The 26,581-nt window shown below is 43.1% G+C and overlaps 2 protein-coding genes across 2 annotated transcripts in view; both read right to left on the reverse strand.

Annotated features, from left to right (window-relative positions):
* Positions 1–3,219, reverse strand: part of LOC136852556 (homeobox protein Nkx-2.2a-like) — a 221,554-nt gene extending 218,335 nt beyond the window's left edge. The window contains exon 1 of the mRNA XM_067127322.1: positions 2,635–3,219. The gene's annotated coding sequence lies outside the window, so the exon portion shown is untranslated. The remainder of the gene's footprint in view (positions 1–2,634) is intronic.
* Positions 3,220–5,651: 2,432 nt separating this feature from the next.
* The window catches only part of LOC136852561 (homeobox protein H2.0-like), a 31,967-nt gene continuing 11,037 nt past the window's right edge, over positions 5,652–26,581 (reverse strand). The window contains exon 4 of the mRNA XM_067127330.1: positions 5,652–6,184. Within this exon, the coding sequence (XP_066983431.1) occupies positions 5,948–6,184 (237 nt within the window). The 3' untranslated portion in view covers positions 5,652–5,947. The remainder of the gene's footprint in view (positions 6,185–26,581) is intronic.

Below are 26,581 nucleotides of genomic sequence, written 5' to 3' on the forward strand. Positions count from 1 at the left end.
GGTTAGGATGCACCCCTAGATTTCACTCTAGGTTATGACTTGCAACTGCTCTAGGTCAGGCTGACTAGGGTTGTCTAGGACTTAGGTACAGTTAGTCTATAATGTAAGCTTGTATTCTACTCATAGCCTATCTGTTTAACAATCTCCCACCCCCTGAAATATATAAAGAGTTCGGGTAAATCTAAGCAAAAGCTCTGCACGGGCTATTACCTTGGAAATTGACTTTCCTATACTTTTGGTGTTGGTGATGAAGGAGGTGGTGTTGTTTATTGTTGGTATTATTAACACTATATCTACCCAACATGGTTGGGGACCCTATGGGAACATGGGGTTTTGGCCAAGGGAAAACGTTGGGAGAGAGACCGGACCGCTATGTTGTTGTTACGGAATGGTTCTGCACATGCGCAAGTCATTAGGGAGTCATATGTTTAAGAAGGGATTGGTTAAGGAATCCTATGGTAGGTCTAAGCCGACTGTCCGCGGTGAGATAGGCTATGGCAGTTGACGTTTTTCTATAGAACTTTACCTGCTGAACAAGAATTCAAGGTTATTTTTTGGCGGCCAAATGTAATTGAGCTGTAATTTACCTTAGAAATGTAGCCGAAGGTAAGGGGGACCCATTGGGAATCGGGGTTTTGGGTGGGAGAAGACAACTTTTGAGAACAGCCGACGGTGAGGGGGACTCGTTGGGGATTCAGGGTTTTTGGTGGGGTAAATAACTTGGGAAAAGGTTTGGGCACCTTATTGTTGTGTTTCCTGTTACATATGTCATCTGGAACACAAAAAGCAAGTGTAAAAATTGGGGCGAATAAATGGACGGCAGGAGCCATTTCAAAGGCACTTTTCATGCATTACTAGTACTGCTGATTCCAGGCCATATCACGCATACAAGGTCTTGCAGGCAAGCCAATCCCTGGACGTCTCCGACAGTCCAACTGAGAGAGTAGAATTCTAAGCCGGTGTTTGCAGTGAGCTAAACTGTGGCAACTGACGTTTTCCTGTGTTATTTTACTTGCTTTACAAGAATTTAAAGTACATTACCGCTTGCCAGAACATATGAGCTTGCCAAGAATCATTCAAAATGCAGATAAGGCGCGCAGCGCCGTTCCACTACTCCAAAACTGAAACCAGAAATGCTAATATTTTGCTGTTGACGTTTCTTCACCCCGACTGAAAGTTTCGAATGGTGTCCAATCGGGCTAGACTATGGCAGTTGATGTTTCTCTGTGTTATTTTACTTGTTTTACAAGAGTTTATCATAATATTTTGCCAGCCGGCTGTAGCTAAACTGTAATTTACCTTTGAACTGCATAGGATGGTGCAGGGGACCCGTTGGTACCGTCATGTGGCCTTCAAAGCTCAATTACATTTTAGTTACAGCCGACCACCAAAATATTATTTTAAATTCTTGTTCAGCAGGTAAATTAACATATGAAAACTATTATAAAAGGAACTATACTAAACTAACATACACTAACCTAACCTAACCTAGCAGACCATGTTACTTAGCCTGGGGAACTCCACTTTTTACCAAAGGCTCCCCTATAATACTGCACATGGTAATTCTAAGCCGGCTGTTCGCGGTGAGCTAGACTATGGCAATTGACGTTTTCCTATGTTATTTTGTCGGCCGGCTGTAACTAAACTGTCATTGACCTTTGAAGACTACGCGACTTGAATTGCCTAACGCGGGGTAGGTCTAAGCCGGCATTCTGCAGCAAGCCCCCCACCCCTCCATAGCTAATACGGCAAAATTGTAACCAGTAACCCCCCTAAAAAAAACAACAATGTACCCTAGAGGTGTTTACTGGTTACAATTATGCCGTATTAGCTATGGAGGGGGGGGGGCTTGCCGCGGAATGCCGGCTTAAACCTACCCTGCGTTAGGTAATTCAAGTCATGCAGTCTTCAAAGGTCAATTACAGTTTAGTTACAACTGGCAGACAAAATATTACTTTAAATTCTAGTAAAGCATGTAAAATAACAGAAAAACGCCAATTGCCATTGTCTAGCTCACCGCGGACAGCCGGCTTAGAATTACCGCGCACATGAGCAATAGCATTTCAGAATGGCCAGCATACAACTTCTGGGGTTAATTACAGTCGACCGACAAAAAATAACAGTAAAATCTTGATAAGCAACCAAAATGCTATAAAAAATTAATTTCCAAAGTAATACCCCCTGCGGAGCTGTTGCTTAGTTCTACCAGAATTCGTGCCGTGAAACCCTACTAGGCCTAGGCTACTGTTGGACGTAAGGGCCGAGTTTTGAGTTAACAAAATATTTCCTAGGATACATGATGTCAATTTCTTCAAAATCCCAATAAAACTTTTAAAAACCAGATTCCTATGCTGACCTCGATTATGAGCTATTTGTGAAATCTTACCCACTTTTTTCCATTGGCCATATGCCTACCTTTAGGCCCAAGGTCTAGAGAATATCTTAAACTTTGTTTAGGCCTGCCACCACAAATAAAAATCGGCCATGGTACCCTTGCCACCTTGCAGGAAGCGTATCCCTTATAACTGAGTTGCCCAATCATTTTTTTAGTATGCAATGTTTAAATTTATACCAAGTTAATCTTTTCGATATTTTTATTACCCGCATAGGAAATAAAAATTTAATATCACTTACATCAAGATAATTAGTTTAGTTGGTGAGTCATCCTTTGTCCACCAATTAATGCAGCTGAAAATTGTAGTTTTCACCAAATCACTAATTAAACCGTCAACACAGCGATAAAGACAATACGTAAAAAGTCGACTTCCGGGAACATGTTTACACTACAATCCTGTAATGTATTACTAGTTCAAGGATAATGGATAAATGGTTCCTTGATAACCACAGTTCTAAACCGCGGCCACATCACCTGTTCGAGTAGTTGCGGAAATTTCATCCTCATTGACTTTGACTATTTTTTCACTTTCACGCCTTTAATTTAACCCATTTCATTCATGGCCATTTCACGACTTATAAATCACCGAATGACATTACTCGCTGCTCTACGGACAAAGAGCCCGTGCTAGCATAAAACCAGCTTAATCATAGCCAAACAACCATCATTAACTATAGTCTACCCTTTTCCTGAGGGGATTCGTGATTTATATTGCATTTAAAATAATATGAATGTTCCTGTCTCCCTTAACTTGGGTGTTCTAAATTCGTTTTTTTTTTACCGAGACGGATTTGCCCTCACTTGCAGGGGTGCCCTTTTAGCTCGGAAAAGTTTCCTGCTAGCTGATTGGTTGCAAGTATTTTGTCCGAATAGCATCATTGTTTTCAAATAATTACCAAGTAATGTGTATCGAAACTTATTTACTAACCTAAATTTCTCCATCAGATATATGTTTTGTCAATAAATAATGTTAACGAATAAAGAGATTATAAAGTATTGTGATGGTAAGTCTAGATTTAATAACAACACCCGCCGATGTCAACGACAGGAGTTGTTTTCGGATGGACGCTGCATAATTTTTTTACGTTTCACATATTTTAACACCAATTGGGATAAATTACTCTAAGCATAAGAAAAACATGTTATTATAAACTCACTTTGAATACCAGAATCTACTAAAAACATCGAATTAATAAAACTCGCTATTGGTGAAAACTCCCGGGGAGGTAAAAGGAACAGCTGTGGCGGCAAAACTATCCCAGCTGATTGCCATTGCAGCATTTTCCTGATTTATGTCATTGCAGCTTTTGCCTGTTTTATGTAAGTGCTGAAACCAGTGTTATGTTATTGAGATTACTTTAAAGGCTATATCTGCAATTAAATAGTTTCTATGCTTCTTTTTGTAGGTGGATACTAATAGAAATATATTTCGCAGAAATTAACAACTTACTCTTTCATGTAAGTTACAGCAGACAATGCGAGATAAGAAAACCTTATATTTTCTTATTTTGCGTTCTGTTCAGGATACATATAAGGTTAACACGAGTTTCTGCGGATATTCTGAGAAGTAAAAGAATATGTGACTGAGAAGAAAATAAACTATACACATATACAGTACATTTTAAGGATTAGTAGGCTATGGGCGTCTACTGTCAAATACCGAGGCGGGGATGGAAGGGGGAGGGAGGGGTATCGCGGTTGTAACTAGGTGAAATTATGAATTCGTTTAATTGTGATTTTTATGCAATTTATGGAACACTGCAGTATCCTCAAACCGAAAATAGTGCTATTAATAGAATCGATACCTTTACGACAAAATTAGCAAACCCTTTCTATACGGACTTACATCATAGGCCTACATACACCGAGCCTAAAACTTATATCGAGCATCAGCTACAGTTTGCTGTTACTCCTTACCCTAAAGAGTTAAGCAAAATTTATTGCAATTGTCAAAAAATGGTGTAAGACACACAGGCATAGGCTAGCCTAGTTTGAAATGTGTGCAAGAAATAAAGCCATAATAAGGGAAGTACATTATTATTACGTAAAAGAAAAAATAGCCTCTTCATATTTATCATCACATTTATCATAATGATATAACAAAAGGCTTCAGCATGATGATATGTATCTGAAAAGTTTTCTTGCCCATCAACATTTGCTGGCATGTGGATACCATATGAATAACTAGGCCTATCTATCTAGGTAATTTTATCTAAATTTTATCTAAAGCCACAGGCTGTTCCTTTTACCTCCCCGGAAGTTTTCACCAATAGCGAGTTTTATTAATTCTATGTTTTTAGTAGATTCTGGTATTCAAAATGAGTTTATAATAACATGTTTTTCTTATGCTTAATGTAATTTATCCCAATTGGTGTTAAAATATGTGAAAAGTAAAAAAATTATGCAGCGTCCATCCGAAAACAACTCCTGTTGTTGACTTCGGCGGGTGTTGTTATTAAAGCTAGACTTACCATCACAATTCTTTATAATCTCTTTATTCGTTAACATTATTTATTGACAAAACATATATCTGAGGGAGAAATTTAGGTTAGTAAATAAGTTTCGATTCACATTACTTGGTAATTATTTGAAAACAATGATGCTATTCGGACAAAATACTTGCAACCAATCAGCTAGCAGGAAACTTTTCCGAGCTAAAAGGGCACCCCTGCGAGGGAGTGCAAATCCGACTCTGTAAAAAAAACTGAGTATAGTCCCTTTACCAACGTCTTTAATGTTTCGTTCATGAAGTTTTTGCAATTAATTGAATGTCTTTTCCTTCTCTTCCCCACATTAATATGATAGCTCATGTCTTCAGTTTTCCTTTAATGATTACATTTTAGTGTCAGAACATATGCTTTGGTCTTCATCATCATCATCCAATGCACCTAATTCATCTATGCATTTCTTTCCACCTGTTTCAGTTCTACATTAATTTCGTACTACCTACAAATATCTAATCACACTTTCTCAACAGCAGTCTTTTCAAGTTTTTTTTCGGTTTTCGTCTATCCCTTCACCAGCCTTTCCTTACCTGATACGATAATGTTGTGACAATATTATTTTCCCTATCCTGCGTTCAACACCGTAGCATAAATGAAACTCACTACCGACCACAGTACCACTAATTATGTCAATTTCTCTTTCAGACAGGAAAGCCCCTGGTAGGCTACATCGAATGTAACGTCTGGCTAACCAGGAAAGCCATGGTATGATGGACGTAACCAGGATTTTAGCTGAGGGAAAGGATAAAAAATTTATCTTCGCGTATATTTTATCATTATCGATTATTGTATGGCATTGTTAATAATTTGCAATGGTTTTTAATTACATAACAGACAAATTTAATGTATTTTTTCCCTTGGCATCATTTTAGATTGTGATATTTCGGTTACACTCCCGTTTTTTCTTGGCAAACATGTAAAAGTTGCGGAAGACAGCGTCCCCATGAGAAAGACAACATTGAAGGAAATTTATAGACATTTCAATCATCACTGAAACAGACGACCAGAAGTCGGAAACAAATATTCCATTCCATCGCTGGTAAAGAAATTAATGAAGAACTCTGAAATTCTTGGGAGGTCTCTTTTGATCAGCAGGAGATTGGCAGCGCCTTATGTTACAGTTGGATGGGGTGTTCGCGACTTCCGGCTGGTCCTCATCTACAATAAGCTCTTCCTGAGGCTCAGGTTCCTGCTCAAAGGTGTCTTCGTCCAGGTCGTCCCCGCTTGTGTCGTGGGAGGGTGAAGGCGATGGACCTACGTCTGATGGACTGGCCTCGACACCGTTCTGGTAATTCAGACAAGAAGTAATTTAATAAATAATAGTTTAACAAGCATAACATTTGACAGTAGCACGTACAGTGATAGAATTATGATGCCACTGATAACAACAGCAATACTAATAACGGATCATTTGAGCCGAATGTAAGAAATACAAAATAGCTGATTCGTTTAGGGGAAAAAAGCTAGATGTTCTGGTCTTGAGTGAGACATTTGTGAAAAGGCAATGTGTGTGTGTGTGTGTGTGTGTGTGTGTGTGTGTGTGTGAGAGAGAGAGAGAGAGAGAGAGAGAGAGAGAGAGAGAGAGAGAGAGAGAGAGAGAGAGAGAGAGAGAGCAAGTTTTGGGAAGGGCAAATACCGATTGTGTCTGGGGTATCTGAAAGGTTTAGAGGTAGGGAAAGTATCAGGAATACTCTGGGAACGGACAAAAGAGTACTAACGTGCTTATCTAAAGATTGTTTTGGGGTAAAATTGAGTGTGGTAAGAGGAAAGGTCATACAAGTGAGCGTTTATGGGCAAATATTGAAAAGGAATGAGAGGGAAATAGTGTTTCCAGGAGAAACTGAATTTATACCATACTGGGCTTGGAGAGCAGGAAAGGCTGGCTGTGTTATGTGATTTAAATGCAAAAGTAGATGAGGAAAGGAGATGGGGTTGTGGGAAGATATGAGGGCCTGGATTAAATAAGAATAAAAAGGGGAATCAGCCGATGTGCTTGTGGTTTTAGGAGTGGGATGAGGTTAATAAAAACTATGAGGTGAGATGAGGAAATAAGAAATTCAGTGAAGCGTTAAAGAGAGATTATTTGAGGCGTAACTATAAGACAGCTGGGAAAACTGTAGACAGGAATACAAATCATCAACAGCAAGGTGAAGAAGGAAATTTAGGTAGTTAGGCATTGCAAGTAGCTACAACAATATGCAGAGCATCCTATCAACATATTTCTATCGGACTTTACTTTTCGACATACAGACAGGCATATTATAGACAGATATATGAAGTTGTGATATCACAACTTTCCTCTACTAATAATCAATTTGAATGGGCAACATGAATACTAAAGCTATATGAATAATTTTATCTGAAATAAATGAATGGTTATTGCTAAGGACATGAATTTCAACTCCTCAGCTCAGTGACAATGAGACTGCTGTATTTGCTGAAATTTCTGACAACTGTTGATCTATCAGAGAAAAAGCATCTGCAGTACAGGCAAAACCATCCCTTGAAATGTGAACTCAGGGGAAAATAGATAATATAAAGTCTAATGCTGAATAATATTCAATATTTGCTACACTTCAATGATGAAGAATTGAACACTCCATGCATCGGTTCTCAACATAAGTCTCTCTCTCTCTCTCTCTCTCTCTCTCTCTCTCTCTGTGTGTGTGTGTGTGTGTATATATATATATATATATATATATATATATATATATATATATATATATATATATATATATATATATATATATTAAGATATATATATTAAGACACACCTTTTTCCAAGCCAGCTCTCCTTTCAAGAACATCATCTTCAAAAGATGTTAAAGTAAGATCATTTCATATCACTGACGACATAAACAGTCGTTTGTACAGAATTTGCTTCTTCTGCAAAGCTCTTGTTATTCTTTCCTTTGGCAGTCTTTTCATTCCCGTCCTAGACTATGTGACTGCGTTAAAACTCCCTTCTAGGTAACCTCGCCGTCTCCAATGCCACCCTTAGAGATAAGCCTCAATTGTATGATTGCCCCAGGCACTACTTAAGAGAGTTCCTGAGTCAACACCGCAGGAGGCACTAATCCGGAAGAGCTGGCCCGAGCACCAAAAGAGAAAGTTGGGTGACCACGTGACACAAGACCACCCATGTGGTCCCGGCATTTTAGCATGCGATCATCAAAGCGAAATACGAGGTCAAGGTGGTGCGATAGAAAATGGATGACTCCTGTAAAAATGGAAAATTAATCCAGGTGAAGGGAAAAGAGGACCAACACACCATGCCTCTCGGCAGAGATACACCAGACGCAGTCCTAACACCTACTACCCTTTGAACTCCACTCCCTAAACAGCCATTTTCCATACCATGTGGCTGACTTCCAGTCCAAAATATTTCCAGTGCCAATTCCCTTAATATTGGCTCCCCCCCCACCATCATCGGCACATCTACAAGGACCCATCTCTCCAACACAAGGTACAGTGCCAGGAATTGAGTTTTGCTAGTCACATAGTCCCTTTTTCTTTGCTCTTCCATTTTTCGTGTTTCCAGTGCAATTCTCATACAGACCTGACTTTGTTATTATTTGTATTCATAAGTGAATTCAACAGTGTTATACCCAAGGATCTGTTGGCACCACCAGTACATCCTTGAACCTTTTAATTTCGCTAATTTCGTCAGTTAATCACATGCATTTTCCATTACAGACGGAGTTTTCTTGCTCTGGATCCTTCTGCTTCGATTGTGCTTTCATTGCTGTGGTAAACCTGTGAGAGGGTGCGAATGAAAGAGCAGGTCGACAAGAACTGCTAGTTTATTTAGGAAGCAGCCCACTTATAAAGCAGCATGCAGATGTCGGTGCATACACGGACATCAGTAAAAAAAAATATACAAGTGACCCGAGGTCAAAACTATTCTCTACATAAAACAGGACAGGTACATACAGATAACGTGATAATTAACAATAGCAGATTAGGCACAAAAATACTCTGGCACATACACTGTGCATAAGGGCAAAAATGAATTGATAATAAATGTACAATTACATAATGATAGTAAAGGCTAAGTACTGTGACCTAGTGTCAGCTGTGAAGGCACTGTAGAAAACGGGAGGTTCTTCACAGAAAACCTGTTGAGGGGGGACTTTACAATATTCCCTCCCCAAAGGCCGTAGGTAATGTCTGATCAAAGCAGGTATCTGCTGGGGTGGCAGAGAGGGCCGCATCTTCTCGATGTCAGCTGGGGGGTGCGTTCGACTCCTTTGGTGTCTTGCATATGGAAGTGGTTGGTTGCTCCCCTGCCTGGTCCCGGGGCCTTACAAGGGTACCCACGAGATTTTCTTGCGGCCGTGGTTGGCTGAGGGGGCGTCCCTTCCTGGGGGGGGCTTTGGGGAGTGCCACCGACTTCTTCCTTCAGGAGTGCGGGCTTGAGGCGGTCTATCGACACCCAGTCGTCCTTCCCGTGGATGGCCACCCGGAATGCCTTTTTGTTTCTTTCCAGCACGAGGAAAGGGCCCCTGTAGGGCCTGGTTAAGGGTGGGCGGACAGTGTCATTCCTGACGAAGACGTGGGTGGTGTAGGATAGACCGGGAGGCATGAAGGGGGAGGTCCTGTCGGTATACGTCCGCCGGCAGGGGGCAAACTTTCCGACCCTGTCACGGAGCCTCTGTGTTGTCAGGTTGTCTCGGTCTTCCGTGATGAGTTTGCCTGGGACCACGAGGGACTCTCTGTAAACTTTCTCTGCTGCGGATGGGTCGCCGTTAGCTCTGGGGGCGGTCCTCAGCCCGAGGAGGACCCAGGGCAACTGGTACTTCCAGTTGTCGGCAGTGCAACGAGCCATGAGGGACGCCTTCAGGGACCTGTGGAACCTTTCCACCAATCCACTGGCTGTGGGGTTGTAGGCAGTGGTGCTGTGGTGAGTGGTCCCCAGCAGGCATGCCAGGGCAGTCCACAGCTCGGACAGGAATGCTGGGCCCCTGTCTGTGGTTATATGGTCTGAGACACCGAACCGGCTGATCCAGCTGGAGAGGAGGACCACAGCGCATGCACTGGCAGTGGCTTCTTCCATGGGCATCACTTCGGGCCACCTGGTGGAGCAGTTGACGACTGTCAGAAGGTATCTGGCTCCTCCTGATGGGGGAAGAGGACCCACTATGTCGACGGGGATGTGCCCGAAACGTCTTCCCAGCTGTGGGAAGTCGCCCACCCCGATTCGGTGTGCCACCCAACTTTGCTGGTCTAGCACTGAATGCACTGCCTCGCCCAGGCCGCAGCGTCCTTCCCTATGCCGTGCCAGACGAACTTCTCCGCCAGGAGCTTGGCCGTCGTCCTGCCAGAGGGGTGGGACAGTCCGTGGATGACATCGAAGACCAGACGACGATGGGAGGCGGGCACCAGTGGGCAGGGCTGACCAGTGCTTACGTCGCTCAGCAGTGTTGGCCCCCGAGTGGCAAGGGACATGTCCTTCCACTTCAGCGACGTGATGGCGGTGCTGTAAGCTGGAATTTCTGGGTCGGTGGCCTGTTCCCGGGCGAGGTCCTCGTAGTCGATCCCAAGCTGCACCACGTTGATTTCGATCCTCGAGAGGGCATCAGCTACTGGGTTCTTCCTGCCAGGGAGGTACTTGATGGTGCAGGTGAACTCTGCGATGGCTGCGAGGTGCCGCTGCTGCCTGGAGGACCATGCATCACCCTGCTTTGTGAAGGTGTGGACCAGCGGCTGGTGGTCCGTCCAAACTGTGAAGGGCGTACCCTCCAGGAGGAATTTGAAGTGGAGTATCGCCTGGTACGCAGCGAAGAGTTCCCTGTTGAAGGTGCTGTAGTGGGACTCGGTGGGGCTGAGCTTCCTGCTGAAGAAGGTGATGGGCTGAGGGGCTCCGTTGATGACCTGTTCTAGGACGGCCCCACAGACAACGTTGCTGGCATCCGTTGTTAGCTGGAGGGGGGCGTTGGGGTCCTGGTGGGCCATGGCTGTTGCCTTGGCGAGGGCGGCCTTCATCAAGGAGAAGGCCCACTGCTGGTCGGGGCCCCACACGAAGGTCTTCGGACGGCCCTTCAGGATCTCCGTCAGGGAGGCCATGGTGTGCGCGACCCCGGGGATGAACCTCCTGTAGTAGTTGACCATCCCAAGGAATTCTTGTACGCCCTTGACGGAGGTAGGGGTGGGGAACCTGATGACGCCCTCGACCTTCGATGCCAGTGGGCGGACGCCTCCTGGGGATGTCTTGTGGCCTAGGAAGTCAACTCTGTCAACGCCAAAGATGCACTTGTTGAACCTGACAATGAGGCCATTCTCCTGTAGGCGCTGCAGGACCTTCCGGATGTGCCGAAGGTGTTCCTTGTGGGACCTGGGAAAAATTAGGATATCATCGACGTAGCAGACGCAGAAGTTCAGGTCTCCCAGGATGCTGTCCATCAGTCTCTGGAAAGTTGCCCCTGTGTTCCTCAGGCCGAAGGTGGAGAAGGTGAAGACATAGGACCCAAAGGGCGTGATGGTGGCGGTTTTGGGGATGTCTTCTGGAGCTACTGGTACCTGGAAATAGGATTTTAAAAGGTCTAGTTTTGAAAATATTTTGGCTCCGTGGAAGGAGGCTGCTAGGTCTTGCATGTTTGGGAGAGGGTAGTGGTCGGGTTCTTAGCAAGGTTGAGCTGCCTGTAGTCGCCGCAGGGTCTCCAGGAGCCGTCCGTTTTCTGCACCATGTGAAGGGGGGAGGCCCATGGGCTGGGGGCCTTCCTGCATATGCCCATACGCTCCATTTCGGTGAAGGCCTTCTTGGCCTCCTGAAGGCGCTGTGGGGGAAGCCTCTGGAACTTTGCGTGCATCGGGGGGCCTCTCGTCTTGATGTGATGATATATCCCATGTTTGGGCCTGAATACCTCAGGGAATTCCTTCAGGAGGGAGGCGTATTGGTGGGGAGCGACGGAGCAGACTGTGGGCACACTGGGACCCGGTGCCAGGGGCAGGGACTGGCAGGACTCGGTGTTCAGCAGGCATTTGCGGCTGACGTTGACTGCCAGTCCGAAGTGGGCCAGGAAGTTTGCACCCAGGAATGGGGTTCTCATGTCCGCGACAATGAAGTTCCACTTGTGTCTCCGGCCCAGGATGGAGACCGACAGGAGCTTGGTGCCGTAGGAGAGGATGGGGGACCCATTGGTGGCCGTCAGGGAGGCAGCCAGGTCCAGCGGGCGTCTGCGTCCTCTCTGGAAGGTGGGAACACTGACCACACTGCTCCAGTGTCGATCAGCATCATCCTGCCGGAGACGGTGTCATGGACGTAGAAGCCTACTGGTGTGGGGTTCCTGGGTGTTGCTGCCATGGCAGCCTGTGTGGATGGCCGCCGCCTCCCCCGTTTTTTGGATGGGCGAAAAGGCAGGGGGCTTCGCAATTCCGGGCCTCTTTGCCGAATCTCCAGTGGTAGTAGCAAAGCCCCGGCCTTTCCTTCTTCTGGTGGTGGGTTGGCCACCTCCTGACGACGACGTTGATGTCCTCTGCGGTGGGGTCCTCCGGCTGGAGGCTGTTGATGGGGTGTGCGGGCATGGAGACCCGCTTCGCTGCCCTCGTGGAGTTGGTCAGTTGCTGCGCTGTCCTTATGAAGTCCTTGACCGGCAGGGTACAGGGCTCCTCAATTTGTCCACGAACCTCAAGGAGTAGCTGCCGCAGGGGGATCTCCCTCGACAGGCTAACCTCCTTGTGCCTGCCGCTGCTGTCCGTCTAAGGGAGGAGAAGGAGGTCTTGGAGGGCATGCCACATCTCCAGGAGGTTCGTGTCGGGCTGGGGCTTGATGGCGAGGTCGAGGGCACGGATGGCCCTCTCAGAGAGTGGCAGGGAGGAGGTCTCGACGAGAGAGGCCTTAAGTTTTTGGAAGGTGGCAGCGCTCAAGGTTGACGTCACCCAAGGGGTGACCTTTCTGTATATCTCTTCCGGTAGGACATTGATCGTGATGTCTGCCTTGAGCACTTTGCCAGTCAGGCCTGCCACCCTGAATTGCCCCTCGACCCTGTACAGCCACAATGCTGGGTTTTGATGGGTGAACAGCGGTAGCTTTATGCTGAGGGCAGCCCTCAGTTGTTCCGTCAGGAGGGGCATCGCACGAGGAGCGGGTACTGGTGTGGAGGAGCGCGCAGGTTTCGGCATGGGGGAGGACCCGAGAGGGGGTTGCGCGAGGGAGATGTCTGTCTCTGAGAAGTTCGTGGTTATTTGTATGTAGGAGGGAATGTCCGCACCCATGCTCATTCTGCGCTCTCACTTGGAGTGTAAGTTAACACTCGCATCAATACACACTTGGGAGCGTGCCGTGTGGGTCTGCTAATGATGTTTTGACTTCTGACAAGCCCCAAACACCATTAACAGACTAAATACGGCGCTTATTTCGCGCTTTGGTGTGAGTCAAAATGTCAGATACTGAGGTAGAAAGTCATTCCAAGGACACATAGATCCTCTGCATCCCACTCTCGCCTTCGAAGGCAGCAATAACCCAGGCGATGAAACTGCCACCATTCTCGCAGCAAAATACAGCATCCTGGTTCCTGTGGGCAGACATCCATTTCCGTGTAGCTAAAATCACGGACGAGGAAACCAAATTGGACACCACCATGACAACGCTGCCAGAGGAGGTCTTCAACAGAATCATCACAAGGTTGAACTCGCAGCCAGGCAAAGTCAAGTACGAAGACCTACAAAAGAAACTCATTGACACGTGCTCCATGCCTGTCCCAGAGAGAGCCCAACGTGCTCTTGACCTGATGAACCAGCCCCTGGGGGACGCATCACCCAGGGACAACTAGGGCAAACAACGAGGTCTCCTGATGCCGCTGGGCTTTGACTCAGATGGATGGAGGAGGGAGATCAGCTTGTTGTGGGAAATATTCCTGCGGCATCTTTTGCAGGAGGTGAGGGCACAAATCATGGAAGCAGACGCGCTCTCGATGGACGAATTGGTGAGCCTTGCACACAAACTCCATGAGGACACCAAGACCTCCAAGCACGCCACAACACCTGCAGCCTGCAGCCTGGTAGCAGAAGAAGCCAAAGATAAGGACACAACGTGGTATACAGGAAGAAGGTGCCACCGCAGCAGCAGAAGACAAGGACAAATCCAGCCTGGTGTTACTTCCATCGGAGGCTCAGAAAGGATGCCCAAAATTGCAGAGCCTCCTGTTCTTTCACAAAAAACTAGGAAGGCAGCCACCCTAGCAGCAGTGGCCGCAAACCTTACAGAATCCCAGCCAGTAGGATTCTTCATCCATGATGCCATGTTGGGACGACAGATGCTGACAGACATCGGAGGAGGACCACGACTGTATGTCCAGCTCCGCAGCCGCACTAGTGGCCGCAAATGGAAACCCCATCCGCTGCTATGGAACTCGGACCCGCAGAATATCCATCCTGGGCCATAAATATGAATGGCCCTTCATCATCGCAGATGTCAAGTTTCCCTTACTAGGTGCCGATTTCCTTGCACAACACGGACTGCGGTAGACACCGGCTGAAAATGCCTGCTGGATACTGGAACCTGCCGCTCCCATCCACTCTCCGCCGGACTGGGAATGCTCGGCATATGCTCCTTCTCATCAAACAAATACAGCGCCCTCCTGCACGAATTCCCAGCTGTCTTCAAGCCAGAACTGCGTCAGGTGCTGGGTACCCAGGCCAAGCATGGCATCCTTCACCACATCACCACCACAGGCCTGCCGACACATGCCAAGTTCTGCCGCCTGCCGCCCAAGAAACTCCAGGATGCTAAACAAGCATTCGCCAAGATGGAAAGGTTGGGTATCTGCAAAAAGGCATCGAGTCCATGGGCATCCCCCCTCCACATGGTGAAGAAACCAGATGGTTCCTAGAGGCCCTGTGAGGACTATCGTCGGCTGAACCTAGTGACAACACCGGACCACTATCCCCTGCCAAACATGCAGGACCTAACAGGAGCCCAGCAAGGGGGCCAAGATATTCACAAAAATGGATTTGCTCAAGTCCTATTTTCAGGTGCCATCACATCCTGACGACATACTGAAGACAGCCATCATCACGCCGTTCAGGACATATACTGTACCTTCTCCTACTCCACCTTTGGCCTCGGGAACGCCAGAGCCACATTCCAACGTCTGATGGACAGCATCTTCGGGGACCTACCTTTCTGCATCTGCTATGTGGACGGCATCCTGATCTTCTCCAGGTTCCCGGAGGAGCACCTGGGTCACATCTGGGCTGTGCTGAAATGCCTTCAGGAGAACGGATTGGTCGTCAGATTCGACAAATGTACCTTCGGAGTGGAAAAGGTAGACTTCCTGGGACATGAGGTCTCTCCAACAGGTGTCTGCCCCATGGCCTCCAAGGTGGATGCAGTGAAGGATTTTCCAACACCAAAAACGATCAAGTCCCTGCAGGAGTTCCTCGGTATGGTCACCTACTACCGACAATTCGTACCGGACATCCCCTGCAATCATCGTGTGTCCCCTAACCGGAGTGCTGAAGGGGAAGCCAAAAGCACTGACTTGGGAAGTCCCACAGCAAAAGGTGTTCAAACAGACGAAGGCAGCCCTCGCCAAAGCCACCACCTTAACATATCAAGACCCCACTGCCCCCCTAAGACTTACCATCGACACCAGCAACGTCGCTTGCGGAGCCATGCTGGAGCAGATAGTGGATGGTTACCCCCGTCCACTTGCATTTTTTAGCCGCAAGTTAAAGCCACTGGAGACCCGCTACAGTGCATTTTGACAGGGAACTGCCTACCAAGCCGTGCGGCACTTCAAATACCTCTTGGACGGCAGTCCATTCACCATCCTGACAGACCACAAGCCGTTGGTACATGCGTTCATGAAGGCTGGAGATGCATGGTTGGCAAGACAGCAACAGCACCTGGCTGCAATCTCCGAATTCGGATGCACCATCAGTTACGTCCCCGGCAAGACAAACCCAGTAGCCTACGCCCTATCAAGGATTGAAATAAATTCAGTCCACCTGGGCATAGACTACGAAGACCTGGCGAAGGAACAGGCTGCAGACCTGGAAACGGCAGCTTACCGCATGACACTTACTGCACTGAAGTGGGAAGACATGCCAATAGGTGAATCCAGATCGACACTTCTCTGCGACACCAGCACAGGCCGCCCACGCCCCCTGATACCCGTGTCACGAAGAAAACAGGTGTTCGACATCATCCACGGGCTGTCCCATCCATCAGGACGAACAACAACACGCCTGATGACAGAGAAATTCGTGTGGCACAGGATCAGGAAGGACGTACGAGAATGGGCGAAGAACTGCATACCATGCCAGACAAGTAAGATCACCCGGCACACGGAATCAGACATTGGAGACTTCACTCAACCACGATGGCGTTTCGGGCACATCCACGTAGATGCCGTAGGACCTCTGCCGCAATCAGGGGAAGCCAGATACCTCCTGACAGTCATAGACCTTTCCACAAGATGGCCGGAAGCAAGCATCAACAAGCGCCTGTGTGGAAGCCATACTATCAAGTTGGATAAGCTGTTTCAGTGTGCCAGACAATATAACTACAGACAGGGGCCTAGCATTCTTGTCGGAACTCTGGGTCTCCCTGGCACGCTTGATGGTGACAACACTCCACAGTAGGATGGCATACAACCCTGCGGCCAATGGTATGGTGGAAAGGACCCACTGTTCATTGAAAGCAGCTCTGATGGCACGTTGTACTGACGAGAATTGGAAGGCGCAGCTGCCCGGGCTCCTGCTGAGTCTCCGCACCGCACCAAGGGCAAATGACGAAGAATCTCCTGCAGAAAAAGTCTACAGCAAAGCATTGGCTGTACCAGGAGAATTCTTCCCCACGGAGCCAGACGACCCGGATACACCCCTTCCAAGACTAAGAGAAATTGCAAAAAAGTTCACGCCCTACCAGAGGATTTGCAGACAGGACCCATAACTTCAGCCCAGAAGGCCTGAAAACCTGTACATACGTCTTCATGAGGAACGACGCCCACCGCCCACCCTTGATCAGACCATTACAGATGACCATACCGAGTCATCAATAGAACATCCGAGTCCTACCTTGCCAACATCCACGGGCGGGAAGACTGGATATCTATCGACAGGTTAAAGCCAGCCTTCCTAATGGACAGTGGAACCTGCGAGGAAACCGGCAGACGTCCCAGAATTCCTCCACAAAACAAGACCTCAGATGAAGAGGTCGGTATCCCGAAACGAGGCCGAGGACGTCCCAAGGGCCGCACTAAGGATGTCATCCCCCTGGCAAAACCGCCGGACGACTCAGCAGTTGAATCCGCCCCACAACTGCAGATATCAAGAACTCGGGGTCGGCTCCTGCTCCCAAGAAGATACCATGATTAACATTCAACAGATCTTCCAATCATTATTTCATAATAATTGTCTTGGGGGGGAGTACTTGTAAAGATGTCTGCTTTTACCCATTAATTACAATCATGTATCGCATCTATCAATGCAGCAAGAATCTCAGTATTATATTTTATCACTATATGTACATTATTTGATTGACTGTTAACAAACACAAATTGCTCTCACTCCGCATGCGGGTCATGGAGACCTGGGGTCGGGCACCACGTTTCCGTCCGCACGCTGCTATGTATACCTTATGCCCAGGTAATAAATCACCTAACCACCTCACAGACTCATCAACATAGAGTTATGGGCTGCTCTAGGAGCAAGAGCCCGCGCTGGCACAAGGCCAGCTAAATCTGAAACAACGACAATTAATAAATCAATCAGAACCCAGTTCTGTCTTCTTTGACCTCACAGGCCGCATAGGATTATTTTCTTTGTGTGTTTTTACTAATCCGTTCAAGTAAGGTAACGAGGGAAATTTTACTGACAACTGACCTATTAGTTCTTTTTTATCTTTAAGGATTTTTTTCACTGTGCTATTGAATTTTTTTATGACTTGATCACAGGGATTTTTTTGTTAGTTTTTTGTAAGTCGTATCATCATCCAGTAGGGCTCGGATACGTGATATGTAGCCAGCTTTATCTGTAATTACAATACTATTCGACTTACCAGCTTTTGTGATGTGTATTGTATTGTCTTTTTTAAGGTCGGGCAAACTTTTCTTATAGCGAGCAGGAAAATTACTTTCATGCCTAACAGTCTCTAGATTTAGTTGATCAATTAAACAAAATCACTTTTTGCCCCACTGACAGATTCGTTAGTTTTGATGTTTGTTCTCTTTTTACTTAAGTCCCTATAGATTCTATTTTAGAGTATCTTAGTAATGAACTAATCCATCATGAATTACCTCTACCTCTAAGCTATATTATTTCACCACTAATTTGCTTATAAGTTTATATTCAACTGAATTCACTAGTGTTGTGTTATTTGTGAAACCCGCAGCCGACTTATAAGTTTTATATTAATCAATAGGTTTGCTTAAAAAGCAAATGGATGTTACAGACTAAATACACACACAAAACAAAGCCACTACAATACCTTCTAAAAACATAACAACAACAAAATAACTTTGCTACTGGGAAGAAAGGGCGTTGGGTCGGGTATGATACATGAAACATACGTGGGGTCTAATGTCAGGCAGGGCAGCCGATCGACACCACAGGTCTACCCCCAAAGCCAAATCAAAAAGTCCTTCAAAGAAGGCATCGTGCTTACCCCATACAAAAATGGGAATAAAAGCACGTTAAAAGAAGAAGAAGATTCAACGGTGAATTCTCAAACAAATTGTGGTATGGCAATGGGCAACCCTTCTTCTCAAACTTGTAAAAACGTTATTTACCTGATATCATTTATACTCCTTTAAAGTGGTATACATATGTTGACGCTATTTTAGCTGTTTTGCCTGCTGGTGTTGGTGTAAATGATTTACTCCCTAATTTGAATAACCAGGTACCAGACATTAAGTTTATTTTAGAATTAGAAAAAGACATTTGCCTCCCTTTCTTAGATGTTTTAATAGAGGTCCATTTCAATGCAAATTCAGTAACCAACCAATAACTTATGCCCATTTTTATTCAGGCCATCACATTAACATCGAAATATTAGTTTTTTCTTCTATGTTTTTCCGAGCATTGCGCATTGTCAGTCCCCAGTACTGGGATCAAGAAAAAGAATACATAAAAAAATAGGGACAGATTTACGTTATCCTTCACATATACTAGACATTTGCTACAATAAGGCCCACAAAAAGTTTTACAGCGAAAGTAACATGGAGAAAGAAACCCCTAAGAACATTCGTAGCTTGCCTTATTTTAGTGGTTTTGAAACAATAAAATCATTGTTAAAATTTTTTAATGTCAACCTGGTTTTTTCCTATAATAACACAACTAAAAGGAATTTTAATTAAAAATACCCCTAAGGAAAGCAACAACATAATAATATATAAAATTCCATGCTTGGACTGCCCTTCTTTTTACGTCGTCCAATCCAGTAAGGATTCAGAAGTACGAATTAAACAGCATAAGTATTCTGTCAAAATTTGGCAAACATCCAATGCTATATTCATTTATTTAAGTGAAACCTCTCACAGGATAAACTGATCTGAAAGTTCAGTGATTGCCAGATCAAAAGATTTCTCTTCACGAAATCTTAAAGAATCTGCTATTATACAGCTTACTTCCAGTTGTAATTTTAACCTTAGCCCTGGCATGTATTATCTGGACCCTGTATTAGTAAAATGTTCAAGAATGACTCTGAAGAAAAAACCACTGACTTAATTACTAATTAGTTGCCTTATATACATTTTCTATGTATTTGTATGTTTAATATATTCTTTTTTTTTATAAATGTTCACTTTGCAAAAATTGTTATCGTTTACCAAAAGGAGAATATTGAATTGTACTTTTATAACATATGTAATCAGCTTATTCTTTCCACGGTAATTTTTTAATGGTCAGTCTCTTTCCCTGTATAATCTTTTAATTGACTTCCCTGCTCTCGAGCTATTGGACCTAAGCCTTTGTAAAAACATTTTACATATTTACCTCTTTTTTTTTTTTGGTAGGTCTGCTAATTCTTCAGCTGTGTTGGATTCCAGGTACATATTTTCCTTTATAATTCCCATCTGTCATTTGTAAACTTATTTTTTATATTTCTATCAGCCTGCTAAGTAAAGGACAGTAAATTGAAAGGCCTAACATCACTCCATTTACTTTCGCTGTAAAACTTTCCTTCGTGGCACTTGCCTTATTTATATATTCATGAAGTCCATATTTTCGTGATTCAGATATATATAATATATATATATATATATATATATATATATATATATATATATATATATATATATATATATATTTGTTTATGTATAACTACACACTAACGATTACTGAATGACCTTTGATTAATGAAATTATAAGAAGCCAAGCTCTCACAAAAACCATAAAATGTATACCCATATCCGAGAAAAACTTTGTTATTTTAAAATAAGATAAGAATTTACTTCTTCACTACAATTTTGCACTGTATTAAATCTGAAGGTAGTAAACATTAAGATCTAATACTAAATAATATTTTCTTTTCTAGCTAGACTAAATCAGTTTCAATATACACCACATTATCGATGGGATAAGATACAGGAGCGGAAAATCCATTCGACATTGAAATGTCATATTAATGTATATTACCGGGATGACAAAAAATGAAGGAACTGCTCGCTGCACAATTGTGCACACGCATCAAAACATGAAAAAATAGTAATCCCTTACAGCGTACAACTTGCTATCAGGCTATCAAATGATTATGATAACGGCGCCAGCAATCAGCAGGCTCCTTTCAAGTCTACAAATCTCCATGGAGTAATATATCTTTTAATAATTTCCAAAGAGTACTATCGGAACAGCATAACCATGATATTGGTAATAACATTTAATAGTCCACTGGAGACCCGTACGTAGTGGCCATGACCCGAGTTATTCAGACTGACTTGAACCGCAATTCGACATAGTCTAGATTAGAAGATGCAGTGATGCTCTTTTTTTTTTTTTTTTTCTTCGAAGTCCGTTTTAGTTGGGAAGCTCTCTTCAGCAAAAAGAATTACTCCGAAAGAAAACGCATGAGGAATACGAAGGTGATCTCTACAAAATAAAATATAGTTTTGATTCTTGATTACAAATCTGGTTGGGGAAACTAACCAGAATTGTAATCAAAGTATAAGAAATAACTGAAAATAAAGCTCGGATGAATCTCAGCCATATTCTCGAACAAACTCTTAGCTGAAAAAACAAATATTTCAGGAGTTACAGGAGATACTAAGGCTCCTGCAATTACGTAAAATCCTAAGATGTAGTAGGCCTACTGACAGAAGTTAAAGACGAGACCATTAATGCTCTATAGGATTACATTGTTCCTCCAGCTATTTAGGCCTATGTTCTCCAGTCAAGTTCAAAGTTTTAATTCGATAAGCCTAATCGACCTTTAAACTCCTATTATTTAATATATTCATAAGCATTAATGACTAGTACCAACGCAGAATGACAATGTGTAAGACTGATATGAAACAGTAATTCCTAAGGCAATACATCACAGGAAAACCTTGGGTTTTGGTCACATGCTGAACATTTGGCATTATCATAGCGGCTATGTTTAAAATCAACGTCAACAACAAATAAAAGAATTACCCGACTATCATGGAGTTATCAATTCCTCCACATTAATAACTAACCAACATATCAACTTGCCCTCATTTTTTCTTCATGGGGCACGTTATCAATGACGGTGTTTCTAACACCGTCATAAGGAGTGTCCCTCATGTTTCTAACATAAGGGACACTCCTAAGTTAAGCCAGTAATTAAGATTAACAATTCTTAGCTGCTAAGTCCCTTTCAGCATTTTCTGGATAAGAATGCAAAATCTATGTTTCGAAGAAAAGGGTCTTAAGATTAATAAGACATACTAAAATTATTAATCAGTATGCCTTAAAATTACTAAGGCGTACTGAAAATATTCATTAGTTTTTATTTTCAGAATCGTCTTTTTAGGCTACCGGTCAGAATATGTCGGTTTTCAACAAAATCAAAAGTGATACGAAAAAGTAATATATCTAAAAGAATCAAATATGGACAACTTTTACAAAGAGACAATCAAAATGACTTGCAATATATTTTTTCAACAAAAGGTGGGTGGGAGGGGATGGGGAGTTTGAGATCAACCACCAAAGACGTAACAGGCATTATTCCAGCGTTCCGACGTGGCCCTCAAAACATTTTATCTGGTCATAAACGGAGTTTTATAAATTGAATTATATTGCACTGCACTAACACCGGTAAAGTCCTTGATAACAATGAACTACATGACAGAAGCAGCATAGAATACCTACACTGATTTTCTTCTACGAATGATGAAAATATTCCGAAAATTGTCGATGAAAATGTGACTGCATCATCTAGGTTTCTTGTCAAGAGAAGAAGAGGATAGGAAAATAGCGCGGTGACAAAAATGGAGACTAAAAGCAAGAGAAAAATAATCAGGCCGGTAGATATGTAAACATATGTTGTTCATAGTAATCGTAGAGGACCCAATTAATTATTAAATACTTCCAATACTTCCAGAAAGAAAAAGATCCGTACACATTTTCAAAACACTATAAAAAAAATATGCCTATATTAATTTTGAATGTCGGCATATTTTTTTCGTATAATGTTGTAGCAGGTTAAATAATTCCCATATTCATCAACACATCCGTCTTCTTCACCAACAGCAGTTCCAGAGAAGATATTCACGAGTAAAAAATGTTTTCAGAACTAAGCATATTTATATATATATATATATATATATATATATATATATATATATATATATATATATATATATATATATATACATACATACATTATATATATATATATATATATATATATATATATATATATATATATATATATATATATATATATATATATATATATGGATGGGTATAGTCTTCCTCGTAAGCAAGTGGCTTCTATTAATGTAAGACAACACCACTAATTTCCTAAATCTCTTATTGCCCTCAGGGATAAAATTCTCAAGGAAAACACGCAAACTGTTATTGCTACGTTATAAAATATATTATTCAATGCTCCTTTGTAAGCCATAACCTCACAACTATCATCAGGTGTACACTAGATCGAAGGCAAGACTTCGCATATCACCTATGTGGCGGGGAATTCACTCATCACACCACATCAGCGGGAAATCAATCTTGGGGTGGAGAGTGCAAGTAACGTCAACTCTAGGTTGAGGCGGTGCAGCATAGTTTTTATTTTCAGAATTCAGGCTTGCCAACGGACGGAAGAAGAATGGGTGTGGGACCTGTGGGTTCGTTGGGCCGAAGTTTCAAGATATTTTGCAGCGTGGTATTACTTTAATGCCATGCAGTTTTTCGCTCCGATACGCGTCTGCTTACTTCTTGTGCCACGTTTCTCTTGCTTCCTTAGTAATCCGTGGCTGCAAACGTTTCTTTGTATTTCTAGAGAACGGGTTGACTAGTTCAACGTCCAATGTTTACAATCTGTGGCTGGGGATCAGAAGTAAAAAGAAAGGTCATAGCCCCTCGAAGGAGGTTTTAGTGACGACGAGGGGCTAGGACCTTCTTCGAAGGGGTCGTAGCTCCTCGGAGGTGTTGTTAGTAAGCTCGTAACCTTCGTAAGTCCCTAATTTCTCTTCTGGCCTCCAGTCACAGATCGTAAACATTGTACTGAAACGTCCAGTTCCTAGTCGACTAACGTTAATGGCTCTTGCAGTTTCCTGTTTAGTGTGTGATTTTTTTTTTTATTTGCAGGAAATGCTTTTATATCATTTTCACCTCTAGAGGAGTTACCAAACAAATGGGAAAATGTTGCAGAGAGAAATTATGACGTATAAAATTGCCATAGGAAGCTGTTTATTACAGGGTACTGCATTGCATATTCCTTCAGAACGTGCACATTTTCTCGAGTAAATGTACGTATTCCCATAATAATGAAAACAAAAAATTATAAAACAGATTACAGGCCTAAAAACTTTAGTTACTTTTAAGACTATAACTCCCTAAAATTCCGACAATAGAATGACCAGACAGACACCCGTGTTTCTCGAGACAATTATTCACTATCTATAATCTATTTGGTGTTTGTATATTGGTGTCAAAAGCTTCTAAATCACTGATAGGAAGAGCCGCTAACACGTACTTGACACTGATAAGGCTGACGATAATGCTACTCTGATTCAACAATCGGTGGTGAGAAAAGTGACGACAAAGAGGGAATGATGGATGACATCTACAATGGGAGTGGAGGAGAATGGGGCGAGAAAGAACGACTCCAAAACAGGCGAAAGAATGTGATGTGGGACAGAGAGAGAATAATTACTCAATAGGTGGGAATGAAACGAGAAAAAGAGAATGACTCCACAGCAGATGGGAATGCAAAGACAGAGTGAGAATGACATCATATTATAGGTGGTGATGTAATAAGAAAGATAAAGAAAACTCTACAATAAGTGGGAATGCAGAGAGAAAAACAGTGAGAATGCCTCGACAACAGGTGGGAATGTGATGTGTGTGTGTGAGAAAGAGAGAGAGAGAGAGAGAGAGAGAGAGACTGTTTCAGGTAAAAGCTTATGATGAAAGCTGCAACATGATATATTTAATTTTCCTCATGTTTAGAACTCTATAGGCCTTGAAATGAATAAACAATTATTATGTAAATGTTATCACACTTGGCGGGCCACATTCGAATGAAATTCCGAAAAGTTTCTTCACAAGTAGCATTTTATCACCGCTTACTTTTATTAACCTCGCCTTTCGAGAAAGTGATTGATTAACAAGATTCATAAAGCATCGAGATAAAAGGATTTATCAATATTGGTATCGGACAAGAATAAAAATATTGGTGTTATCTGATGACGTCATACTACAACTATAATTCAGCCTGTAAATACACGATGATTTGGTTCTTTAGAGCTGACCAAGATAGTTCTCCTCCTGCTTTAATTCTCTCTCTCTCTCTCTCTCTCTCTCTCTCTCTCTCTCTCTCTCTCTCTCTCTTACGACGGCAGTAACATGTTCTCTACAGCACTAGTTTTTCTATCACCCAATTTGAGCAATTTGGATGTAGTCAGTACTTGGATGGGTGATCACCAATAGAAAAAGTATGCCAGCCCATGGCTCCCTATTTAACTTAAACTGATCATGGTATCCATTCCCTGGAGTACCGACTAACGGGTAATTGGACAGATCGAACTACGGACCTTTTAAACGGGAGCCAAGTGCTTTGTAACTGAGCTATGGGCCCCATCTTGAAGATAAAAAGAATGTCACCGAAATAATTGTAATATATATATTCTCTAGGCAACAGTAAAGCACGACTTGACAAGCCATCTGGATTTTTGTTATTTTTGATTGCTCACTGCTCCATAGGCCCTGCAGCCATGTATGGTTGAAGAAGAAGAAGAAGAATATCACACATGCTAGAACTGGTGGCCATTATCCTACAAGCCACCTTACTACAAGCGAAGTTCCCAGCTTCACGAGCTAAAAAATATGACCTGTATTTTCAACAGTACTGCCTTGATAGTATTAAAAGCTGATTGCAAATTAGAAATAGTCCCATACACAACGAGAGAACTGACGTCTTTATCCTTTCTCTCTTCTCATATCCAACAAAGAATACCCAAATGAAAGCCGACTGAACGATTTCTTTTTTTGAGGGAAGCCAAAGACCATAAGGGTTTCAGTTTAGTACAGAGTTCGGAATTCAATGCACATAAAGGAAAAGGTGCCACATCTTAAAGGCTTCCACTGTAATGGGTATGTGAGTATGGGAATGCTGAAACACTGCCAGATACACACCATTTTCTACCCCCTGGATACGTTACCTTAATAAATACCTATACACAATTATTATTATTATTATTCAAAGTGTGCACAGACAGTAATGGAAGAAGCCGCAAGGCCAAGGAATTTCCTAGCAAAATTCTTCAGAACTGAATGATCACATATGAAAAACAGATAAGAATTAAACCAAGGTCACTTGAGAAATATCAATACCATAACTGATAGAATTAATAAGTAATAAGTGAATGAGAAGAAATAAATAAAATAGCAACTACAATGAATAAACAAAGGCTTGAAAACAAATGAGCCAGGAAAGAAAAGAGTGCAAGCGAGTATCCTCAAGTAAGGAACCTTAAACACAAGACCGGCAAAACGATTGTCTTCGGAGGCTATTATAGACAATACCAAGCTCTAACGACATTGGCAACATGGTTAATCCTTAGGACATGGTAACCACATGAAACCCTACTCCACTAATGCCATAAGGATCTAGTCATGAAAACCATAACTGAAAAGAAGGGAATAAAGAGCAAAATTATCTCGGTAAAAACTTACTTTCGTTAAATTATTCCTTCGCCATTGATTGATTAACGATGACTCCTGACTAGCAAGAAACGGAGGGAAGCTTTTTGCTTAATCTAAGCAAGGACTTAAGCTACTTGGTGGTTAGTCGAATATAATGGATCATAGTCAGCTCGGGGAGGAGTTTTGATGAAAACAGCAAGATCAATAATTGCTAGTGGTACTCTCTTTAAGGACAGAGGCATTTGGTCGAAAAGAGCATATAAGCAGAGAGAGAGAGAGAGAGAGAGAGAGAGAGAGAGAGAGACTTGTTTTAATGCCCTTGCTTATCTGTGAATGTGTTGTTAATGTCATTAGTGGTTTATCCTTTACTAGTAATAGTCAAACTTCTTTTTGCCAGAGTTTATTTATC

This window comes from Macrobrachium rosenbergii, chromosome 25, assembly GCF_040412425.1.
Source record: "Macrobrachium rosenbergii isolate ZJJX-2024 chromosome 25, ASM4041242v1, whole genome shotgun sequence".
Lineage (NCBI taxonomy): Eukaryota > Metazoa > Arthropoda > Malacostraca > Decapoda > Palaemonidae > Macrobrachium > Macrobrachium rosenbergii.